Source organism: Vulpes vulpes, chromosome 10 (assembly GCF_048418805.1).
Source record: "Vulpes vulpes isolate BD-2025 chromosome 10, VulVul3, whole genome shotgun sequence".
NCBI lineage: Eukaryota > Metazoa > Chordata > Mammalia > Carnivora > Canidae > Vulpes > Vulpes vulpes.
This window is the reverse complement of record NC_132789.1, coordinates 29,523,194-29,546,984: the sequence shown is the minus strand read 5'-3', so window position 1 is coordinate 29,546,984 and position 23,791 is coordinate 29,523,194. Positions and strand designations below refer to the sequence as shown.

The following is a 23,791-nucleotide window of genomic DNA, read 5'->3' as shown; positions in this document are numbered from 1 at the left end:
CCCAGAGAAAATGCATACTGAGCACAGAAAAAGGCACTTCTCCAAACACCATCGTGGTCACTGACAACTCCAAAACAGCCTGTCGGACTCTCATGGGCTGCTTGTTCGGTTTTCTTTGGGCTCAGTTTAGATTTAAGCCCTGCTCCTCTCAGAGGCTAGGGGACACCTGGGGACTGCCGTCAGTTACCCACAGTGACGCTTGGAGCAAGTGCTGCTCGTGGAGATGAGGAGGGGTTCTGGAGGTAGGGTCCCAGTGCTTGCTTCTCCTCTGGTGGGGTGTGGGTGGCCAGTGGCCACTACCCCGGTGGGAGCCTTGCTCACTCTCCATGGAAGGAAAGGTGATCCAGGAGGTGGGCTGGGACCAGGCCCCTGTGACCACCTGACTCCCCGTAATAGAATCCCTTGTCATCCACAGGCCCGTAGACCGTGACCACATCCCCTGCCCTCAGTGAAAGCTTGCCCTTCACCCTGCCCCCTGCACACCCATCCTTGGGGTCATAGTCCAAAGCTGCCATCATAGTTGTTGGAGTCCACAGTGGTGACATCCTCGGGTTCCCTTGGGGCATAGGAAAGGAGCCCTGGGGGCTGGTGAGCTCCCCAAAGTCGTCGAGGTGGGCCACAGGTGGCAGGTACTCTTGCACTGGCAAATGCCATCTCCCATCAGTCTGCTCTGTGCCCACCTTCACCTCGGCCACCAGGTGGCCAGGTATGTTGCCCACTTGCCCATTGCATTCACCGTGGTAGAAGCCACAAGGGTCCTGAGAGCCCCACACTCTCAGCAACTGCCCTTTCTGGAAGGCCAGCTCCTCCTCTGCAACCTCGGGGTTGGCAGACATCACCAGAGGGTCATAATCAAAGAGGGCCACGAAGACCCTGACCAGAGTGTCCACCCCTGTCCCCAGTGGTGAGGGGGCACCCCTGGACATCTTAATGACTTTGCTGGACGGAGCTGGACAAAGGGCTGGGCTGGACTTCGGGAGCTGGCACTCTCTCTTGCCCCTCAGAGCCTGACCTCTCCCATTCTGAGTCTTAAACTCCTTTCTCTGCTCTTGCCTCTCTGTGCCCCATAGACTGAAGCACACCGCCTCCTCCTCCTCCTTCTGCAAAATGTCATGGAAATCTGACACATATGGTTGGCTGGTGTCCAGTTGGGGAGGGATGAACACTTGGGGATCTTGCTTTTGCCTAAGGATCTTCTCAAGGGCAGGCTTTTCCGGATACAGTTCTTTTTTGAGCCTACACTCTGGAAACAGATGAATGACTCCAGAAGCAGGGCTTTGTCTGGTGCCCGTGTGCCAGCAGTGGTCTTCTTCTTCCCTAGACTGGCCACTGGGCAGAGGTGGTCTGTGGTTTGGGGAACTCTGCTGGAAGAGCAGATCTTTTCTGAAGACCTCCTGGGCCTCTGTAAGCCCCTGGGCTTGGCTGGCAGACCCTGCACTTGCACATTCTCTTTCTGGACTCAGGCTGGGCATCGGGGACTGCCTCTTTGGGGGCTCTTCAGTGAAAGCTTCTAGAAACTTGGCCTGGGGCTCCCTGCAGCTTCCAGGAGTATGGGAGCTGGTTTTGGCATTCACGGGAGCCAGCGCCAGCCTCTGAGAACAGACGGGGACAGTGACTCTGCAGATAGATGGGTCACCACAGGTGTAGTTAAAGGAAGAAGTCTCTGGCAGCCGGTGACAGGTGAAGCAGTCCTGAGGGATCTGGGCTGGCACTGAATCCAGGGACTCTCCCCAAAGTGACATGGTTCTCACAGAGACATTCTGGGACATCAGGGGCAGCTGGACCTGGGAAAGTTCCAGCAGGGTGCTCCCGGCAGTGGCATCAGCAACCTCCGCAACCTTGAGCCCGTCAGCATACACAGAGTAGCCAGTGACCTGGACGCCATTGGATGACCCAGCAGAGTCGATGGTTACGGGGAGCCAGCTGACCACCAGGAGGCCTGGTGAGGCATGGCGCTCCACCAGCACATCCAGGGGAGGGTCAGGGGGTCCTGCCAGGGGTGTGTTGAAGGTGATGGTAGAGGACATTGTTTCCCAGTGCACCTGCAGCAAGTCCCAAGGCAGCTGCACCTCCACCCGTGCCTCGTACCGCTCACCAGGATGCAGGCTGTGGAAGGTGTAGCAGCTCACACCTGCTGGGGTCAGGGCATGCTCCTGGTCATTGAGATACACCATGTGGATGTAGCTGCTGCTGCTGTGCACCCAGGTAATCTTGGCCGATGTGGCTGCAACACTTTGCAGGTGTAGTTGCGTGGGGGCCATGCAAAGAACCCCTCGGGGTCCCAGAAGGGGTGTGGAGAAGCCCTTCTTCTCCACACACCGCAGCAAGCCCAGCCAGCTGTCTTCTATCATGGCATCTGAGATCTCTGTTGCCACTTCTGCCTGGGAGCCTGCCCTCACCATCTGGCATGGCCCCTTGTCCATAGCCTCCTGGGCTTTCCAAGGCAATAAGCTGTGACCAGTGTCCTCCTTCAAACGCGTGCCCTGTCCAGGTGGGAGTTGAGTGGGGCCAAAGTCAGAGGATTTGGAAGGCAGGCAGCCCAGGATGTCACTGTCTGGAATCTGCTCCACCAGGTTGGAGGGCACCAGCCCCCGTCGGCCATCCTCAAGCTCCCCTTCATAAAAACCGTCTTCATCCATGTCCCCGAAGATATATACATAGTCCCCAGCTGTCAGGGGCAGCTCACTCTCTGGATGCTCATTAGGGCCCTTAAAAGGATTGTAGCTATACCGAGCCAGGAAGATCTTGAGCTTGGGAGCCAGGGGGGGCTCTGGGTCCCCCCTTTCCAAGGTGGAGGACACACTGTCAGGCTCGAGATCCTCCACCTCGCTAGCTGTGTCCATATCCAGAGTAGGACAAGATGGCACTGTGGCCCACACGGACTCCACCTCAGAGGAAGAGTTCGACTGGGAGCTAGCTTTCTTAGCCTGGGACCTGGAGTCCAGAGGTCGATTGGCTGGGACTTTGTCTGGCCCTTGAGGGTCACTGCCTGGCTCCCCGATGGCAACTGGGCTTTCCAGCGGAGAAGCTTCCCGACTCTCCCGCTTGTCTCTGCTGCGCTGTGAAGATGCTTGGTCTTCAGGCCCCGGCTGGAGCTCTGTCCTTCCGCTCTCTCTAACTTGAGCCTCAGGGGCTTGGGGGGCCTCTGGGGCTTCCTGGAGAGGGCGACCAGGCTGACCGTGAAGCGCTAGCATCTCCTCGCGAGCAGCCTGGAGATCGTGCAGGGCCTTCTGCAGGTCGTGCTGCAGCTGTTGCTGCCTGTCCTGCCCGCGCGCCGCCTGCTGCAGCAGCTGCTCCGCCAGCATGCCGGCGGCGTCGCGCTCCTGGCACGCGCGGCCCAGCTGCCCGCGCACGTCGTTGTTCTCGGCCGCCACCTTCCGCGTCCAGTCGGCCTGGGCCTGCAACCGCGCGTTCTCCTGGGCCAGCCGGGCCCCCTCGCGGAGCGCCGCCTGCAGCTGCGTCTCGGCCTCCTCGCTGCGCCGCCGCGCCGCTGCCGCCTGGGCGCCCAGCTCCTCACAGTCGCGCCGCCGCGCGCCCAGCTCCAGCTCCAGCGCCTGCACTTGGCGCCGCGCCTCCTCGCACGGTGCGCCCTGGCCGTCCGCCTCGGCTCGGGCGCTGCTGGTGGCCTGCTGCCGCGTCAACTGTCTCTGCAGGCGCAGCACCTCCCGCTGGGACTCGCGCTGCAGCCGGTCCAACTCGCTGATGTTGAGCCACTGGGCTTGGGCTTGGGCTTGGGCTTGGGCGGCACCCCCGCCAGGGCGCAGGCCACTGCCGAAGCCCGAGGCGACGCTTGCCTGCAGCAAGTGGCACTCCTGTCGCAGCTCTTCGATCTCCTTGTCCTTGGCCAGCAGCGCGCTCGCCTGCTCCGACAAGTCCCGGGCGCGCTGGCGGGAAAACGCCTGGCACAGCTCCAGGCCAGCGAGGCTCTCGCCCGGCACCGGCGCGCTCACAGCCCGCAGGTTGGTTTCTTGCAGCTTTCGGGCTCGGTCCTCTAGGCGCCGCGCGAGGCCTGTAAGCTCCGCGTGCTTCACCTTGAGCCGCTTCACCTTGTCGTCCGACTTGTCCTGGAAGCCTGCGCGCCGCAGCTGCGTGTTCTCCTCCCGCAGGCTGGAGCAGCGGCGTGCCAGCACCTGCAACGCCTCGGACAGCTCCGAGTTCTGCTTCAGCAGCTCCTGGTAGCCCAGGCCCGGCGGCGAGGGGGTCCCGGCTTCGCAGGGCTGGCTCCCGGAATCTTCTCCCGGCGGATCGCTAGGTCTCCTGTGCTCGGATGGCGGCGGCGGGGGACTCGGGGAGCCTACGATGGAGGCGCCTGGCGAGGAGGCCTGCTCCTCGGATTCCTTGGGGCAACTGAGGGTGCTGTCGAGAGAGCGGGAACGCGCTGGTGCCAAGGAATCCAGAGAGCCGGCGCGCGCGTGGAGCAGGCCGTCTGGGGAGGTGGAGCACCCGGCGGGCACCACGTCTAGGGAGCGGGAGCGCACGCGGACGCCAGAGCTCAGGCTGTCAGCATCCAGGGATTCGAGTCCACAGACGGACTTTGGGGGCCCGTGGGCGTCGCCGGCGGTATGGGGGGGCGGCTCTTCCGAAGCGTGCGAGGCTTGCGGATCGTGGGAGCCGGGCAAAGCGGGATGCCAGCGGAAGTGCTCTAGGATGTACTTGAGGAAGAGCTGGCGCTCCACGTCCAGCGCCGCCTGCAGGTGTCGGATACGTGAAGCCTGCTCGCCGTCGGTGTCCCAGCGGAGCTGTGCCAGCACTTCCTGAAGGCGACAGCTGCACTGAGCAGCAGCGACCTCGGGCGCCCCCGCGCGGCCACAGTAGCCACGGTTCACCAACTCCTCGGCCAGCTGGCGCTGCAGCTCCCGGGCCTGGCGCAGGACGCCGTCGCGCTCGCGGTGCAGCAGCTGCCGCAGCTGCCGCATCTCGGCCTCTTTCCAGCGCAGCAGCTGCCGGATCTCGGCCTCGCGCTCCCGCAGCACGTCCTCCTGCAGCTGCCGCAGCTCCCGGCCGCGCTGAGCCTCCCACTTGGAGCGCAGATGGTCGACCAGCTGCTGCCGCTCCCGCTCGGCCGCCTCCCGCAGCTGGCGCGCCTGGGACGCGAAACGCTGCCTCTCCGCCCGCCCGCGCGCCCGCTCGGCCTCCAGCTCCGCCCGCAGCTTCTCCAGCTCCCGCCTTTGCTCCTCCAGCACCGCCGCCGACGGACCCGGACTACTCGGCTTCTTGGGTGTCGCGCGGCCGCCGCCCGAAGGGCTGGGCGAGTCTTTGGTCATGGTGGCCACGGCCCGGCCAGACGCCTGACTTCGCCTGGGCCAGGCCGCCGCTAGCCAACGGCCACCGCCCCCGCTGCGGCCAACCGCCCCGCGCGCCCCTTCCGGCGCCCTGGGGGTCTCCGCGCGCACCTTCCGCCTCTGAGCGCGTTCCCCCACCCTCTGCTGCGGGGGTACTAGCCTGAGCTCCTCTCCTGGCTGCCCACGCGGGAGCTGGGCTCTAGACACCCTTGCTCAACGCAGCCCGTGTCCTTCTGGGAGACACAGGGGTGGCTTTGATCCTAGACCCTTCCGTGTTCCTGGTGTCATGTCCTTCGTGACCTGCCGGGGGATACTCTCCCAGGCACTGTACAATCCCTTTCAGGCCAACTTGCGACAGGGCAAGCGCTGGCCACTGCTCTGGGCCTGGAGGGAGGGGCTCCCTGTGTGGGTCAGGATCAGGATGGGGTGTGAGCAAATCCCGTCGGGCCCTGGCACGGGTTCAGGTGGCCTGTTTGGCCTAAGTGACTGGGAACCACAATAGAATACCCACCAAACCTTCTAGGGGAGGGTGCATCTGGTGTCTGCACCCTCGAGGTGCTTACCCTTCCGCGGACCCCTGAGGAGCTGGGCACTTGCATGCATTATCTATTTAAACTTACTATGCCCTTTTTACAGATGAGAAGTCTTGAGCACACAGTCTGGGCATGGTGCCTGCTGAGATAACAGAGGTAGCCTCCTTGGAGAACCAGTCTTGGGCTATGTTTTCTTGGTTCATTGTTAGGGTCATCTTTAAGGACACTCTGAGAAATAAGGACCTCTTCATGGTCACACCTCCTGGAAGTAGCTTAGTGGGGAGTCACACCTTGAAAGTTCTTTTTTTTTTTTTTTTTTAAGATTTATTTATTTATTCATGAGACAGAGAAAGAGAGAGAAGCAGAAACATAGGCAGAGGGAGAAGCAGGCTCCCCACAGGGAGCCCGATGCGGATCGCAATCCAGGATTCCAGGATCACACCCTGAGCCAAAGGCAGATGTTCAACCGCTGAGCCACCCAGGCATCCCTCACTTGAAAATTCTGCCTCCGGAGTCTATGGGCACTCTGAGTCCATCTGCCCTAACTCAGAGTTGCAGCTGAGAAGACCACTCCCCAGTCTTTCTCCCAGTGGGGGGTCTCACACTTTGTATCTTCAGGAGAGAAGATCAAGTAGAACCCAGAGTGGGGGGGGGGGGCGTGGCCAGGAAGGAAGGTTAGAGAATGAGGACCCCATGGGGGCCCAGCCCCCCCTTTGTCTGGCCCAGAAGTGCCCAGGGCTTCTTGCTTCTCCAAAAAGGTAAAGTCACAGACCGTTAGGAGCCCAGCTTGTTCCCTACACCACCTCCCTGGAGGAAGCAAGGCCAGAGAACTTTCTACTGGCTCTCCAAGGGGCAATGTGGTCAGACGGGGTTGGTGTATCTTTGGAACCAAACAATCCTTCAGCTTCTTGTGCCACTTCCATGTCCTCATCTGTAAAATGGGCTAACAACGCAGCCTCTTTCTATGCCGTGGGACCCCCCAGAGTACCCTGACCTCTCCGAACATCCATTTCTTCCATTTGTGAGGTTTTGATAAAGTGAGGGCACATGGTGCCTACACCAGAGTAAGGCTCTGGTTGGCAGCTACCTGATTTTAATCCCAGTCCCTTTTTTTGCAGCTAGAGAAACTGAGGTCTGCAAGCAGAGATTTGGCTGAGGCCAGTCAGGGCTGCTGTGGTAGAGGCAACACAGGTAGCCTTTGTGCTCCCTGGGACTCACTCCAGATGACTCATGGCAGATGGGAAGCCTCAGAGACCTGGGTGTCCATCCAGGCTCTGCTACTTTTTGGCTGAGTGACCATGGCTGGTTGCTTCACCTCTCCTGGCCTCTACACGATGGATGTATTGATAACCCCAGCCTTCCATGGTTAGAGAGAGAGAGACACCAGGACTCTGTCAACTGATGGCCAGGTGTGCAATAGGAGCTGCATCGAGGTCTGTGTAAGTTCCCATATTCCCATCTAGGGCTTGGCCTAGACTCTCACAAGCTTCTTCCTGGGAATCTAAAAATCCTCCTGCCTCGAAGCCCTCTGAACCTTTGCATGTGTTGTTTCCCCTGCCTGGGATGCCTACCTTGCCTAACACAAAAATAACAATGCCCCCTGCAGACCAAGAACCTGCTATGTGCCATGCTCAGTGCTAAATGCTTGCCATTCATTATTTACACCACCCATTTTACAGATGAGAAGTCTCAGGCCCCTGTGGAGCAAGAGTTTTTGTCCACTTAACTAGTGCTAACCTTGTCTTGTCCATTAGCCTCAGCTTAGCAGTTCCTCCTCCAGGAAGCCTTCCCTGATTCTCCAGGCTGGATCCGGGCCCCCTAGAACTCTACAGCCCTGATTACTCTACCTGGCACCCCCTCCATTTGGAATATGGATGTATCTAATATATATTAGTGTCCCTGCCTGGAGTGATTTCAGAGAAGGAATAAGTGAAAATTCCCTCCCCAGAAAGGAGGGATTGGGCCCTAGGGATAGGCAGGCAGGAAGGGCACAGAGGTCCCTGTCCAACCTGGCCACCCAGCCTGCCTACTTCCCACACTCAGGTACCACCTGGCATCAACTGAAGCCCCTGGCTGAAGCTCCTGGCTTTGGGTTGCTGTAACAAGGCCTTGGACAGACACCTTAGGCTGGAGTGAGGGTCAGGCCTCATTAGAGATGTTGGTGAGGTCCAAAGCTGTGTAACACACATACATACACACGCTCATGGCCTCTCTAGGCCTGGCTGCCAGTGTGGCTAGGGAGCTCAGGAGTCTCCTTAAATCGGGTTCCTCTCTGTTTTTCCTGTCCAGCACTAAGTGGCTCCTGGCAGATGCAGATGGACATCCGATACCTTGCTATTTGCATCTAGACCTTCCTGTTGTGGTCACATTAGAGACCCCTTTGCTTTTCTATCTGTGATGTCTATGGCTTCTCTATGTTTCAGGCCCTCTCACTTACACAGTCATTTCCCTAGCCAGGTGGGCAGGTGACCTCAGCACCATCTCAGATGGGGAAACAGAGGCTCAGAGAAGCACATGTTGTGTTCATTCAATATGTGACTCTATGGGCTCCACCCTTTCTGCTATATTCACGTTTTTCAAACTTGGTTCCCTTGAACCACTGGTGTGCCGTGGGAGGTGGATGCCTTTGGGCCATGATGTGTAACAGGAACACAGGGAATTGTGGCTTCCCATGTTCTCTGGGAGAGGCGATGTGGATGTAGGGGGGTCGGGGTGATGCAGGAATGGCCTTAGCCTTGAGCTGGCGTTGGGCCACTGGATATGGTAGCCGCAGGCAGAGTATCTTCGTGGAATGCTCATGTCAGCCCTATTCGACAGAGGAGAACCGGAGGCTTGGCAGGAGCAGGTGGCTTGCCAGGGCACTTGGGCGGCTGCGGCAGAGGTGGATTGTCACTTCAGGGCAGTGGGTGGGGCTCCAGAGCCTGGATGCCTGCTGCAGCCTCTAGAGGGACCTCCAGCCATCAGGTTGGGAGGCCAGGCTGCTGTCAAGGAAAAGGCCCCTGGGATGAGCCTCTGGGAACCCCACAGTCACCATCCAGCTGCCGCTTGGGCTGGCACTACCTGTGGCATGTCAGGGGCATTCTGCAACATGGTTGAGTGGATGTGCAAAGCAGGGCTTCCCTCGTGCCAGGCTTCTTCCACTCCCACACTTATCACACTGTGCAGTGATTGTCAATGACCTGCCTGTCACCCCCATGTACTCTGAGCTCAGGGAGAGCATAGGCCATAGAGATGTGTTCTCTGGGTCTTGACTTACTTGCTTATGATATGGAAGATGGGTTACATGAGTAATTCTCAAACTGGGTTCCTTAAAGCCCCAGCGTTCCTGAGAAATATTGTAGGATTGTTGAGGATCCGGGAATGTGCCTGGGGCTGAAAGGGAAACACTGCCCCAACCTGCTTCAACAGAGCACGTCCACCTGTTAGTGTCATTCTTTAGGTTCTAAGGAAGACTCTGACTTAATAAAGAGGTATACTGCTAGAAGCAAGTTTGGAAGCCTCTGGGTTAGAGACCCTCCTGTCTATTATGCACAAACCGACTTCTCCCTGACACTCAGAGATTCCACTGACCTGGAGAGAAGGCACCTGGGCCTCTCATGTCTTAGTTCACCCCACACCACCAAGCTTGTACTCCATGCTGCTTCTCCCCCCAGCACCAGTCTGTGACCTTCGGACCATGTGGTCATGGGATATGGGATCCTGGGCAATCTGGCTCAACCCTTCCTCTGCCAGTCTGGCCTGGTCCTGTCTCAGGTCTGCCACCCATGCCTGGAACTTTGCAAAACTTGCCTGGTCTTAGTGAGATGTGAAGGCTCTGTCCAGAGAGCCCACTGGAGGGTTTTACACTTCCAGACGGACCCCTGTAGCTCTGGTTTCCACTCCACATCCCTTATTTTTGCTCAATGTGATTTCTTTTCTACTTTTTCTTTTTTTTTTTTTTTTTTTTTTTTTTTACAAAGGGTTTTCTTTACCTTTTTTTAAAATTTATTTTTTTAGGTAATAAGTTTATTTATTTAAGTAATCTCTACACCCAACATGTGTCTCCAACTCATGACACTGAGATGAAGAGTTGCTTGCTTGGAGTGCCTGGGTGGCTCAGTCGGTTAAGCATCTGCCTTCGGCTCAGGTCATGATCCCAGGGATCAAGCCCCACATTGAGCTTCCTGCTGAGCAGGGAGCCTGCTTCTCCCTCTCCCCCTGCCTGCCCTTCCCCTGCTTGGGCTCTCTCTCTTTCTCTGTCAAATACATAAATAAAATCTTAAGAAACAACAAAAGAGAGTTGCATGCTCTTCCAACTTAACTAGCTGGGCATCCCTGGGCCAATGTGTTTTCTATCTGTTCTCTGATGTGTCTCCTCAGCATCTAGAACAGTGCCTAGCATGTAGTAGGTATTCAATAAATACATGACTGAGGAAGACAGAGGCATATAAGCCAGATGTGGTCTCTGTCCTCATGGAATTTATTGTCCAAGGGAGGACACAGAGGTTAAACACAGACATGGCAAAGGAATATAATAAACTCGAATCATGGGCAGGGGTTGTGAGTGTGGGGTATGGTGCCGATGGAAGCGAATAGCCTTGTCAGAGCAGGTTTCCCTGAGAGCTGAAGCAGGCCAGGGCATGAGGGCTGCCCAGAGCTGAGATCAGATTTCAAGCAGCAAGACCTGCCAAGCCCCCAGCCCTCTGTGGCCTGGCTGTCTGCTGCCACTGGCTCCCGTGCTCACCCCACCCAGGGCACACCCACCAGTGTCTGGCATTGATTCTTAGTGATTATATCCCAGTCCTCAGTTGCCTGAAGAGAAACTGGAGCTCAGAGAGGAAGAAGGTTCACTCAGCAGGGGCCTGACCAGGTCTTCTTCTTCTTCTTCTTCTTTTTTTTTTTTTTAGATTTTATGTATTTATTCATGAGAGATGAGAGATGAGAGAGAGAGAGAGAGAGAGAGAGAGAGGAGAAGACACAGGCAGAGGGAGAAGCAGGCTCCATGCAGCGAACCTAAAGTGGGACTCGATCCCGGGTCTCTAGGATCATGCCCTGGGCTGAAGGCGGCGCTAAACCACTGAGCCACCTGGGCTGCCCCTGACCAGGTCTTCTAAGTCATGGGTAGGCCTGGAACCCCCAGCACTGCTCCTTCCTGGATGGGGCTGGGCACCTGGAGAGGGCCATACTATTGTTTGTCTCTACCCACAGGCCCTGAGGCCGTGTCTGGCCTATTCCATGCCTTCTTGGGCAGGGAAGGACAAGTGTGTGCCAGCTTTTAGCTCTCTGCTAGAACTCCCCGGCCTGCTGGACTGGCCTTTCACCCTGGCAACCCTGGCCCAGCTCATCAGGCAGATGCCCCTTTGGGTGGCACATTATAGGCCTTATCCTGGAATCCTCACTACAGCCAAGGAGGCTTGCTTTGTCTTCTCCAGAGAACCAAACTGCTCAGGGTCACACAGGGACTGGCGCCCAGGCCTGTGTGACCCAAGTCTGGGCTCTGAACTGGTGCCAGTATAGCCTGGCCCACTGGCTCCAGCAGTCTGAGTGTAACTGTAATCCCCAAGTCTTCAGACAAATGATTGCACCTTCCTGGGGACCCTGCTGCTGTTGGAATCATCAGCGTTTCGGCTATCCACTGTTCCCAGGACAGACCTATCTTCCATCTTCTGGCATCTCCACTTCTTTCTCCTCTGGACCTATTCCATCTGCCCTCCTTCTTCTGCAGCCTGGAGCACAAGACCTGATCTACCTTCTCATTAACACCAGTGGCAATACCTTTTCTCTAGTCTTTTGGCCATTGGTCTAGGAGGTCAGGGACAGTTCTTTCTTTCTTTCTTTCTTTCTTTCTTTCTTTCTTTCTTCTTTCTTTCTTTCTCTTTCTTTCTTTCTTTCTTTCTCTTTCTTTCTTTCTTTCTTTCTTTCTTTCTTTCTTTCTTTCCTTATTTATTTGAGAGAGAGAGTGTGAGAGCAGCAGGAGGGGCAGAGGGAGAGCCAGAGTCTCAAGCAGACTCCCCACTGAACATGAAGCCTGATGCAGGGATCGATCTCATGACCCTGAGATCTTGACCTGAGCTGAAGTCAAGAATTGGACACACAACTGACTGAGCCACCCAGGTGCCTCTATGGGTCAGTCCTTCACCAACTGTTTGTTGAGCGCCCAGTCTAGTCAGGGTAGGGTGGCCGGGCACCATGTGAACTTCCTCATTCACTAAGCACAGAAAACCCCCAATGGGATTTGTTGAAGGAAGAATGGAAGGAAAGAGGGATGTTCAGAGGGAGGATAGAAGGGAAAGAAGGAGCCCTTTAGGGCACGTGGCCTCCCAGACCTTGGTTTCTCCTCACAGTCGAGGAGCAGACTTGGGTTTGAGCCTTTGACCAGTCGGGTGGCTGAAAAGTTGATTGACCCCTTGAGCCTCAGTTTCTTCCTTTGTTTTTTTTTTTTTTTTTTTAAATTTTTTAATTTTTTTTATTTATTTATGATAGTTATAGAGAGAGAGAGAGAAAGAGGCAGAGACACAGGCGGAGGGAGAAGCAGGCTCCATGTACCGGGAGCCTGATGTGGGATTCGATCCCGGGTCTCCAGGATCGCGCCCTGGGCCAAAGGCAGGCGCCAAACCGCTGCGCCACCCAGGGATCCCCAGTTTCTTCCTTTGTAAATGGGGTTGATAACAGTTCTGAGCTCAGAGGGCCAGTGGGGGAGTCAACAGAACACTTTTGCATTTGCACTCATGGGAACCCAGCACATAGCAGGCTGTCAGGTCAACCAAGTGAGCCAGCGCAGTAAGCGGAGTCTTTAAGAATTATTAGCACTCAGGGCACCTGGGTGGCTCAGTTGGACTCTTGATCTCAGCTCAGGTCTTGATCTCTGGGTTGTGATTTCAAGACCTGTGTTGGGCTTTATGCTGGGCATGGAGCCTACTTTAAAAAAAGGAGAAGGAGGAGGAGGGGAATTAGCATTTGCCAGATGGATAAGGTGGTGTTCACAGACAAAAAGAGCAGCAAGGACAGAGGCAGGGGGTGTGCTGTGGCAGGAGCACTGGTCTTGGGAAAGGAGAGATGTAGGATGTGAGGCTTTGGGCCAGCAGAAGGAGGTTAGGCAGAGCTTTACCAGCATGAACCAGGTCAGGGTCTAAGTTCTGGAGCTCTCTTCCTAGCTGGGTGATGAAGGGCAAGCTACCACTTTCAGGGCCTCAGTTTCCTCACTTGCAGAATAGAACATTTTAACACTGCTCTGCGGTGCCACTGAAGTTGGTGGTGGGCGTAAATGTGCAGTGCCCAGTGCCAGGCACACAGTCACCCTACTGGGGAGCAACTTCCATCCCAGGTCCCTCCCTTGGCCACTGTCAGGCCTCTTCTCTGGGCTCCCACACCTCACCAAACCATTGCCACATCCTGGCATTCTCCTTGGTGCCTTCTCAGGATGCTGCAAGCTGCTTGAGGGCAGGTACCACCTTTGTAGCTCCTTCTCTGAACCTAGCAAGTGAGCACCCAGGTCACTGTGTGGACTGTGAGAAGAAGAAACACATGGTAAGTTCTAGCCAAAGGGCCTGGATTCCAGGAGGAGGAGGAGGAGTGAAAGAAGAGGAGGAAGAGGCCACTTTTAACAGAAGGCTCAGGGAAGTGGCACACAAAGGCCAGGTGCAAATGAACATGGTTTGTCTGAGTGGAAAGAGGATGGTGTAACCAGAAGCCAGGCTTTCCCTGGGGAGCAGTAAAAGTTTTAGAGCAGGAGAGGGGCTGCAGAGACCAGGGATCTTTTCTACTTGGACTGGGTACATTTTCTCTATGCTTGTCTAACAACGGGACTCTGCTGCTCAGAGCCTTTGTCCCTCATCTACAAGGATGCCATGTTGCAGGGTGATGGTAAGGGCATAGGAAGATGCCATGGCAAAGGCTGGTTCTTGGCACTTGAACTCTTCTCACCTCACCTTCTATTTCTAGTTTCACGTGTCCAGGTTATGGGTATGCGCTGTGCTTCCTCATTTGGTTTGGAATTCTTCAGGGCAGGGCTCCCTTTCCCTCTGTGGGTCTCTCTGTAGGGGGAGGCAGCTCCCAATGAAGCTGTGTTCTTTCTCTGACCTGGGCCTATGTAGCACCAGGTTCATGGTACATAGTATAGGAGCAGGGAAGCCAGTCTCTAGGCCAGACTTCCAAGTTCCCCATGCCTCTAGGGATCTAGCTAACAGAGTCCCTCACACATTTGCTGAATGTTTATTGAACACCTACTGCATGCCAGACCTGGGGGGGGGGGGGAGGAGATCAAGGGCAGATTTCCATCCTTGATTGCATGAGGCTTGTCATCTAGCTCTCCTCACAACCCAATGTCAAGCCTGGGCTCCAGGACACTGGAAGGCCAGCCCCATTCCAGGCTATATAATCTCCAGTTCTCTCTTCTTCTTTCCTTTTGTAGGAAGCTCTCTGCTGTCAGGATGGAGAAGAACCCTTTCACGAGGCCTAAATGTGTTCTGAAGCTGTACTCTTCTCTTTGCCTATATGGCTATCCAATGTCCAAACCACCATCAGTTTTGCCTGATTGGCTACAACTGGCTTCTGAATGGCCCCTACTCTCCTGCTTATCCCCCTCTACTCCCCAATCATAGTACTTTCCTTAAATTTTTTTTAAATTTTTTTTATTATTATTTATTTATGATAGTCACAGAGAGAGAGAGAGAGAGAGAGAGAGAGAGAGAGAGGCAGAGACACAGGCAGAGGGAGAAGCAGGCTCCATGCACCGGGAGCTCAATGTGGGATTCGATCCCAGGTCTCCAGGATCGCGCCCTGGGCCAAAGGCAGGCGCCGAACCGCTGCGCCACCCAGGGATCCCAGTACTTTCCTTAAACATGCACATCTGACTATGTGGCTGCTACACACATCCATTGAAGGTCTCTCACTGAGTATAGAAAAAAAGCCAAATCCCTCCTGTTTTTTTTTTTTTAAATAGATTTTATTTATTTACTGATGAGAGACACACAGAGAGGCAGAGACACAGGCAGAGTTGAAGCAGGTTCCCCGCAGAGAGCCCCACTTGGGACTCCATCCTAGGACCTGGGGATCACCACCAGAGCCAAAGGCCGATGCTCAACCACTGAGCCAGCCACCCAGGTGCCCCAAACCTCTCCTGTTCTTCTAAGGCTTTCCCAGTCTGTCACTTACTTACCTCCCTTGCTCCCTCTAATACTTCTTACACCTTTCTGGCCATCTAGACAGCCCCATGGCCTTTGCCAGCATCTTTCTTCTTGTTTTGAAACAATCTCCCCTCAGCCTCCCAGCTGCTCCATCCCATCCTTCAGGTCCCAGAGTTGGCCCTGAGCCAGCAGCTCAGTCTCTGTTCCCAGCTGGCTGTGTGAACTTGGGCAAATCATTGGCCTTCTCTGTGCTTCTGTTCGCTGTGAGATGGGCTATTGATGGTAGCCATCTCTTAGAGTGGTTTCAAAGATTAAAGAAAAAAAAAAAAGATTAAGGAAAATAGGACACTGGAGGGGGGAGCTGGCCTCTGAGGTTCCAGTGTTAGCTGTTATTATAAAATGTCCTCAGTGAGGCTTCCTTGACTTGCCAATGAAAAGTAGGTCCCCGCAGTCACTTCCCCATCACCCGCTTTTCTTTTCTTTACAGCACTTCTCAGCGTCCGAAATAATCTTGGTTATTCAATGATCTTATGCAACCAATATTTGTTGTGCACCTACTAAGTGCCGGGCACTCTGTAATCGCCGTCGAGGTGCACGTCCTGTAGAGGCAGGCCGTCTGCCGGGCCCGTGCATCCGAATCCGCCCGGCACGGAGCGGGCACATAGTAGGCGCTTCGCGCGGCGGCGAGCGCCCCGCCCGCCCCTCCCCCGCTCCAGGAAGTGCGGGGGCTCCAGCCGCCCGGCCGGCCGCGAAGCATTCTGGGAAAGCAGCAGCACCAGATCCAAGATGGCGGCCAGCAGGAGGCTGATGAAGGTAAAAGCCATTCTCCGGCGCCGGCCGAACAGGGGGGGGCGGCGTCCCGGGCCCGGGGCCCCTGCGGCGGGCCGGGACTCCTCGGGGCGCCGCCGCTCGGTCTCCCGGCCCTGTGTGGCCCCACCGCCCCCCTGACCGCACGCGGGCTGAGGGAGGTAACGGGGCCGCCTAGGCCGCAGCCTGGGCGGGAGCGCCAGGCCGCGCTGGGAGCTGCCGCTGGCCCCTCCGCCCGGCCCGGGGCGTCCGCGCCGCCCTCTGCCCGGAACGGGGCCAGGTCTCCCTCGCGGCGGCCGCCTCCGGGACCGGGGGCGGCGTCGATGTGGGGGCCCGACCGGGAGGTCCCAAACCGGGCGCCCGCGGCGAAGGCCCGAGCGCCGGAGCCCCGGCCGGGAGCCCGCGCCGCCGAGCCGCCCCGCCCTGGGCCGCAGCGCGCCGGGCTTAGAGCCCCGGAGGCCGGGAGGTTGGGAGGCTCGGGCTGGGGAAGGAAGGAGCAGGCAACAAAAGTTAGGTCAGTTTGTTGGTGGGTCGTTTGGAATTGCTCTGGGTCCCAGCAAACTGTCGCCTTGTGACTGCAGAGTCACACAGCGGGCAAGTTCCAACTCCAGGAAGGCGTGGGGTCGGCCGCGTTCGCGGCGCTGTTCTCCTTCCCGGCCCCCTTTTCGACGTACCACTTAAAATCCTCCGGATCTCCTTTCCCTGCTGAAGCAAAAATGCCATTATTGGGGGGTGGGGTGGGGGTTGGCTTCAGTTGTTCGAACCCAAACCGGCCAAAGTTTATAAAAATAACTTGGTACTTTGTATTTTGCATGCAGCGGGGGTGCCTTCTTGCTAAGTGGCTCCTTTGGCGAGGAATACAGATGCTAAACTGGCTCGGTTCTTTCCCGAGTATGTTTGCCGGCGGTCGCCGGAGCAGACCTGGCCCAAGATTTGTGAGTCCGCGCCCGGAGAGTGCTGCCGGGTTGCACCGGGCCGGAAATAAAAAGGCCCAGGAGCTGATTTCCTGAGAGGAGATAAAGAGCTGAGGTTCCTCTTGGGCAGAGAGCGGTGCTTGGTGGAACTAGACATTGAACTTGGGAGTCACGGCCTCTGGGCCCTCCCTCCCTCCCTGCGAACATTTCCTTTCTTTTGTTCGCTAAGGGCTGGGGACGACATTTAACTTCATAAAACTGGATTGGAAGTAAGCACAAAAGAACAGTCAGCAGATTCCAGACATCTCTTCGTCTTTTTTCTGCCGGTGACACCACCATTCACCCACCAGTCATCTAGATGAGAGGACTGTTATTTACTTATTTCCGTACTCTACTCCCCAAATGCAGTCACCCATCAAGACTTGTAGATTTTACTTTAGAGAGACTTCTTGTGTGTGCTTTCCTTCCTAGTCTTACTGAAATTACCGGAATCCATACTCTCATCTCTCAGATGCCTTTGCAAGTTTTTCTTTTCTCTGATTCCCCTTTCTGGACACCAAAGTTCTTTTGCTAAAGCAACTATTTAATCCTTTGACTCCTGTTGAGACCTCTGTGATCTTATTGTCCTCAGCAGTTAATCCTAACTTATTTGGCATGCAAGACCTTTCTTAGGCTGATTGAAAGTAATCTGTTTAGCCTCATCTCCTTCCCCTTGTTTTCCCACTACCCTTGTAAATCATAGTAGCTGCTTTTTAAAAAAGCTGTTACTTTGAGCAGCCCAGTACTTCACATTCATGATCATGTTTAATCTTCCCTGAAAAGTAGATATTATTCCCATTTTGTAGGTGGGAAAACGGAATGCTGAGAGATTTGTTGGGTTGCCCTAGTTTTTCCTAACTAGGGAGAGTGGGATGTGATCTCACTCACTTCTATTTGACCCTAGAGCCCCCTGCTCTTACTCAGTTGCTATGTGGTCTTCCTTTCCACATGCTGTTTGATCTTCCAGAGAAAGGCTGCCTTCCCCCTTTCCTCTCCTCAATTCTAATACCAGCTACTCTGTGAGGCCTTCGCCCCCATCCTCCTTCAGAATAAGTTGTTTCCTCCTTTGTGTGACCACAGCATTTTATGTTTCTATTTGAGATTTTGTCTCAATCAGATTTGTGTTAGACTTGCCTTTCCTACTGGGTTTTGAGTTCCTTAAGGACAGGAATTTTGACCTAATTTATCCTTGTATGGTATCCCCTAGTCTACCCTAGGTGACCTAGTTTGGGGTTCCCAGACTTCCAGGGGTCTGAGAGGGGAGTTACTGTGGTTTTTAAATTATTAATTCTTTTTTAATTTATTCATGAGAGACACATGGGAGAGAGGCAGAGACATAGCCAGAGGAATAAGCAGGCTCCCTGTGGGGAGCCCCATGGGGGACTCAATCTGGGGACTCCAGGATCATGCCCCCCCGCTGAAGGCAGGCACTAAACCACTGAGCTACCCAGGCATCCCTGGTTTTTAAATTGTTTTTGTGTTTCCAAAAATTGGACCTTAGAAAAATGTAACATTAACAGTATTTTTAAGTGCTAGGTCATTTGCATTAATTCTTTTCAATAAAACTTAGAGTTAGCATCTTGCCATCGTTATTTTACAAATGAGAGAGAATTGTGAGGCTTAGATAGGTTGGATATTACCTAAGATGGGGTAGCAAGCAGACCAGCGTGGGGAGAGATAAGATGTTAAATCTCACTAGCTTCAAATGCCAAGATCAATGCCCCCTTTTTTTTTTTACCTAAGGATGCTTGGAAGACTATGTATGTAGTTTCTTGAGTTGTGGTTGGAAATTCTTTTTTGGAAATTCTTTCAATTCAGTAGAGGAATCCTGATTACATGATGCAAATCCTTGGCTCTGAGAAATCAGAGTTTAAGCTGGTTAGTTTTAAAAAATAACATACCGGGGCAGCCCCAGTGGCGCAGCGGTTTAGCGCCGCCTGCAGCCCAGGGCATGATCCTGGAGACCCTGGATCGAGTCCCACATCAGGCTCTCTGCGTGGAACCTGCTTCTCCCTCTGCCTGTGTCTCTGCCTCTCTCTCTCTCTGTTTCTCTCATGAATAAATAAATAAAATCTTAAAAAAAAAAAAAAAAAACCATACCGGAGGATCCCTGGGTGGCTCAGTGGCTTAGCTCAGCTCCTGCCTTTGGCGCCAGGGACGTGATCCTGGAGTCCCGGTTGAGTCCATGTTGGGCTCCTGGCATGGGGCCTGCTTCTCCCTCTCCCTGTGTCTCTATCTCTCCCTCTCTCTCTCTCTCTCTGTATCATGAATGAATAAAAAAAAATCTTAAAAAAATAACATACCAAAAAAAATAACATACCAAAATTATTGATGCATGTCGATCAATACATGGAGTGAAAATAATACAAGGTGTTGTGGATGATGAAAGAAACATGTTGAGGGGCACTTGGGTGGCTCACTTGATTGGCATCTGCCTTGGGCTCTGGAGTCCTGGGATCCAGCCCTGAGTGTCCACTTCTGCCCCTTCACTGCTTGTACGAAGCCTCTCCTCTGCTTGTATGCTGTCTCTCACGTAAAATCTTAAAGAAACATGTTGAATAATCAAATGAATTACATCTCTTAAAGAACTTTCCATTTCCTCAAAAACTATTATCCAAGACACTCACAGTCAAAGATTTCTTTGTAACAACGGACTGTTTGCAGATAGCACAAGATACATTATTAGAAGTAGAGTGATTTGCATATACTGGGCTGAGAAGTTATTTTAGGCAAAGTGAGTATGATAAAGTCTTTAATTTAAAAAACATTTGCCAAAAGGATTAGCCTTTTTCAGAACCCCTTTTAGGAATTACAATGTTAATAAAACGCTAAATACATTTTAATTTGCAGGCAGCAAATTCAGCATTGATGGCAACAATGCAAATGTAACCATTGCTTCTATCAGGAAGGGAAATAGCTACAAAAGTGAAACCTGTAGGTGTGGCTAAGGAAATTGACTGCAGTCTGATCATTTCTTTTCAGCCTCTTATTGTACACCTCTACACGTATCCCCTGAGGACCCTCCAGCTGAGTATCTTCCCAGAATGCCTTTTCCAAGTGGGGAAAATTGTGAATTTAAGGAGGTGGGGTGACATTTTATTAGTTATGGTAAACTGTTGAGATAAGGAATTGAGATTTGTAGCAACCTTTTAATGCTGTGTTAATAGTGTTCAGTCGGAGGGGATCCCTGGGCAGCTCAGCGGTTTGGCGCCTGCCTTTGGCTCAGGGCGTGATCCTGGAGTCCCGGGATCAAGTCCCACGTGGGACTCCTTGCATGGAGCTGGTTTCTCCCTCTGCTTCTCCCTCTGCCTGTGTCTCTGCCTCTCTCTCTCTCTCTCTCTGTTTCTCTCATTAATAAATGAATAAAATCTTAAAAAAAAAAAATGTTCAGTCGAGGTGCCTGGGTTGCTCAGTCGCCATCCAAATAGTGATTTCGGCTCAGGCCGTGATCTCATGGGTCATGGGACCCAGCCCCTGTGGCAGCTCTGCCCTTAGCAGGGAGTTTGCTTGGGATGCTCTCCCCCTGCTCCTCCCCCACTCACACTTGTGCTTTTTTTTCTAAAATAAGGAAATCTTTTTTATTTTTTATTTTTTATTTATTCATGAGAGACACACACAGAGAGAGGCAGAGACACACAGGCAAAGGGAAAAGCAGGCTCCATGCAGGGAGCCTGATGTGAGCCTCAATCCCAGGACTCCAGGATGACTCCCTGGGCTGAAGGTGGCGCTAAACCGCTGAGCCACCTGGAGTGCCCTAAAATAAATTAATCTTTAAAAAATAAATAAATAAATAACGTTCAGACAAAACTCCATATTGTACTTTCTCACAGTCCATAATTACACATGAATAAGTAAAAGGAGTCACTAAATAACAGTTCTTTCCTTGGTTTCCTTGGTTTGCAATAAACTGGTTTGCTTTTGAGTACCAGTTAATGTTCTCTGAAGTTGGGTGATTAACACAATAGAGCAGTGAGCATGTCTGGTAGATGTGTTGTGTGTATCAGAAGGTGAGGGGAGTTTTCCAGATGATGTTATGCCAGTATAAGTGTCCTGAATCCACTGAATTTTGGGGAATTCAGAAAAGCATTGTATTTTTTTTTTTTAATCCTAAATGTAAAATCCCAGTAAGTTGTCACTATTTCAGCCTCTCTTAATGACATTCATTGTAAATGTTTCTCCATTAAAAGAAAATTGGGACAGGCCCTGGAAAAGAGTGTACTCAGTTGTTGCAACATTTGCGACCTTTCTTAAGGTCTATACTAGAACAAAAACATTTGTTTCAGGGTGTTTGGACCTATTCTGATTTTGTTACAACTCTATCAAGAATTTGTCAAATTAGCATTGTATTGTACCAAGTCACTTGGACGTATTCTGATTCCATTGAAAAGTATCACTAAATGTTCAAGACTTTTCTGTTTTCTTTCCTGTAATACTAAGGGATTAAACTTAGAGAACCCCAGGATATCTCTCAGGAGCCCAGACTTTGTATGTATCTAACTACCTTAAGAGTCCCTTTGAATGGCACATAAACCTGTAGCTGTCCACGCACTTCTTGTGCTCCATGCCTCTCCTGTCTTACCTTCCTTAATGATTCATTAGTCTACTCAGTGACCCAGGGAAGAACCTGGGGAAGCCCTCCTTGCCCCATCGTTCCACATCTAGCCACTTGCCAGGTACTGGTGAAGGAGGCCTTTATCTCTGGTCTCCGCAAGTTTTTTCTCCATACCTACTACCGCTCCCTTAGTTCAGGCCATCCATTGTGATAGGACACCTGCATCGGATTCCTCAGTGGCTTCCTCTTATTCCTCACTAGTCTATCCTCAGTCCCACATGATTTCTAATCGGTAGTTCATCAGAGAGAAGTGCATATGCTCAGGGCTCAGGCCCTGTTCTCAGAGATTGGAACCAAATTCAGGAGGTCAGGACTGTGTGTGTGTGTGTGTGTGTGTGTGTGTGTGTGTGTGTTTTAGGGCTGTGTATTTAAAAACCCACATTCCTTAGCATGTTCCTTCAAGGTCTGATCTCATCATTCTCTTTCCCTGCTTGCCCATGGGATTCCCCCCTAAACATGCTTTGCACTCCTGGGTCTCTTAGTGGGCATCCCTGCCTCTTCTCTGCATCAGGGTAATTTTTTGTCCTTTAAGATTCAGCTCAGGGACGCCTGGGTGGCTCAGCAGTTGAGCGACGCCTTTGGCTCAGGGCATGATCCTGGAGTCCTGGTATCGAGTCCCAAACTGGCCCCCTGCATGGAGCCTGCTTCTCCCTTTGCCTATATCTCTGCCTCTCTCTCTCTCTTTCTCTCTCTGTCTCTCATAAATAAATAAAATCTCTAAGAAGAAAAAAAAAAACTCGTCTCACAGGGCACCTCCTCTTAGCTCTGCACTCAAGGAGCTCAGTGAGGGAGAAAGATGGCATACGTCTAGAACAAAGAAATCCTGGTCTGTCCACTGTATGCTGGATGTATGCCAGCTGAATAATGGAGTATAGGGGAGGGAAAGATCCTTTGACATTGAGAAGGTGGAACTTGGTCTGGCTCTTGAAGAATAAGCAAGGATTTGGGTTTTCGAAGAGAGGAGGGGCCCGGCAGGCAGTGAGGTTGAGTAGCTTTCATCCCTCAAAGTGGGTGTGGGCAGTGGCTACAAGAGATAACCTGAGGAACCCTGATGACAGTTCACCTACCTCCCAGTATGGCTACTTGCTTCTGACTTTGTGCTGTCCCTTTCTTAGGTTTTAGTTAGGTCAACCCTGAGGAATTTTCTAGAAGCACTGGGTAAGTGGGCTGGTTTTACCCTAGGTTGGTATATCCGGTGCACCTCGCCCTCCAGAACTATGAGCCTTCCCTTCCTCCCTCTACCCTGGCAGGGCTAAGTTCTCTGGCCGTCTACTGGAAGTCTAGTCTCTCCATGAAGGGGTGTCTCGGAGAGTGACGCTGATTGGTTTAAGGGCAGGTGGCAAAGAAATGCCTGGGCCTTTCAGTTGAGGGGGTCAGACATATCCTTAGCTTTAGGATCCAGGAGAAGCAGCAAGCTGCTCACATGTGAGAGCTTTTACCTCCAGGCTTCCTCTAGCCAGCCTTGCTCTGTCTGCTCTTAAGGGCATAGATAAACCTAATCTTCATCCCAATAAAAAGGGAGGAGGAAAGGGTCTTTCATTTAGGACAAAGCTTTTAGAGGGAGAATACAGTATACTGGTTAAGAGCTGGGGTTTTGGAACTTGCATGTCCTGGGCCTGCCACATCTTAGTTGGAAGAACTTGGGCAAGTTATACTCTATGCATTAGTATACTTCATCTGTATGTGAAGGTGAAATAAGTTAACATATATCACATGTTCTGGAGAGTGTTTAGCACATTCTCAGTGTGAGATATGTGTAGATTATTATTGTCATCTGGAGTCAACAAGACACGGCCCAGGGCAGTGAGGAGAGCAGCCTAGCGGGAGGGGAGGGCCTGGTGCTGAAAGGTGGGTCAGGTAGGGGCAGCATTCCTGGACATGACCTCACTATAGGTAGAGCCCATTCTCTTTCCCTCCCCACTCTTCTGCCTCTTGAAATAACCTGTTTTTTAGGGTTAGCAAAAAATGTCTTAAGAAAGTTGTGTGAATGTGTCTTTGTTCAAAAATATATACTTTTTCCCATCAATATTGAAAAGCTCTTGAAGGGACACCTGGGTGGCTCAGCAGTTGATTGTCTGCCTTTGACTCAGGGTGTGATCCCAGGGTCCAGGATCAAGTCCCACGTCAGGCTCCCCTCAGGGAGCCTGCTTCTCCCTCTGCCTGTGTGTCTCTGCCTCTCTCTCTTTGTCTCTCATGAATAACTAAATAAAAATCTTTTTTTAAAAAAGCTCTTGAATTCAAAATTTGTCTTCAGACTCTCACCCTGTATTACCTCTTTCAGTCCTGCATGGATGTGCAGTGCAGTGACTGTCACTGTGTCCAAAGATGAGGCCTGGGTGCTGTAGAAGGCACTGAAAGGTGCTGAGCTGGGAGTAGGAGGTGGGAATTTGAAAGGAACTTTTTTTTTTTTTAAGAGTTTTTAATTTTTTTATTTGAGAGAGAACACACATAAATGCGCAAGAGAGGGAGAGAAAGGGAGAGAATCCCAAGCAGACTGAGT

At 52.9% G+C, this 23,791-nt stretch overlaps 2 protein-coding genes across 5 annotated transcripts in view; one reads left to right on the top strand and one right to left on the bottom strand.

The window, feature by feature from the left end:
• Positions 1 to 261: 261 nt before the first annotated feature.
• On the bottom strand, positions 262 to 5,264 carry LOC112907503 (RIMS-binding protein 3A-like). Its single transcript, XM_025982719.2, has one exon. The coding sequence runs from the start codon at positions 5,262 to 5,264 to the stop codon at positions 318 to 320; it is 4,947 nt and encodes a 1,648-aa protein (XP_025838504.1). The 3' UTR covers positions 262 to 317.
• The window catches only part of UBE2L3 (ubiquitin conjugating enzyme E2 L3), a 74,659-nt gene continuing 54,408 nt past the window's right edge, over positions 3,541 to 23,791 (top strand). The window contains exons 1-3 of one of the 4 annotated variants that reach the window (XM_072723419.1): positions 3,541 to 5,434; positions 6,934 to 7,254; positions 15,407 to 15,732. In XM_072723419.1, the coding sequence (XP_072579520.1) occupies positions 15,706 to 15,732 (27 nt within the window). In that variant the 5' untranslated portion in view covers positions 3,541 to 5,434; positions 6,934 to 7,254; positions 15,407 to 15,705. Of the gene's footprint in view, positions 5,435 to 6,933; positions 7,255 to 14,204; positions 15,733 to 23,791 lie in introns of those variants that run through there. The other 3 variants (XM_072723420.1, XM_072723421.1, XM_072723418.1) reach the window with 3 other exon arrangements.

Coding starts and splice junctions, on each gene's coding strand:
- LOC112907503 (XM_025982719.2), bottom strand. CDS start 5,264: ATGACCAAAGACTCGCCCAGCCCTTCGGGCGGCGGCCGCGCGACACCC.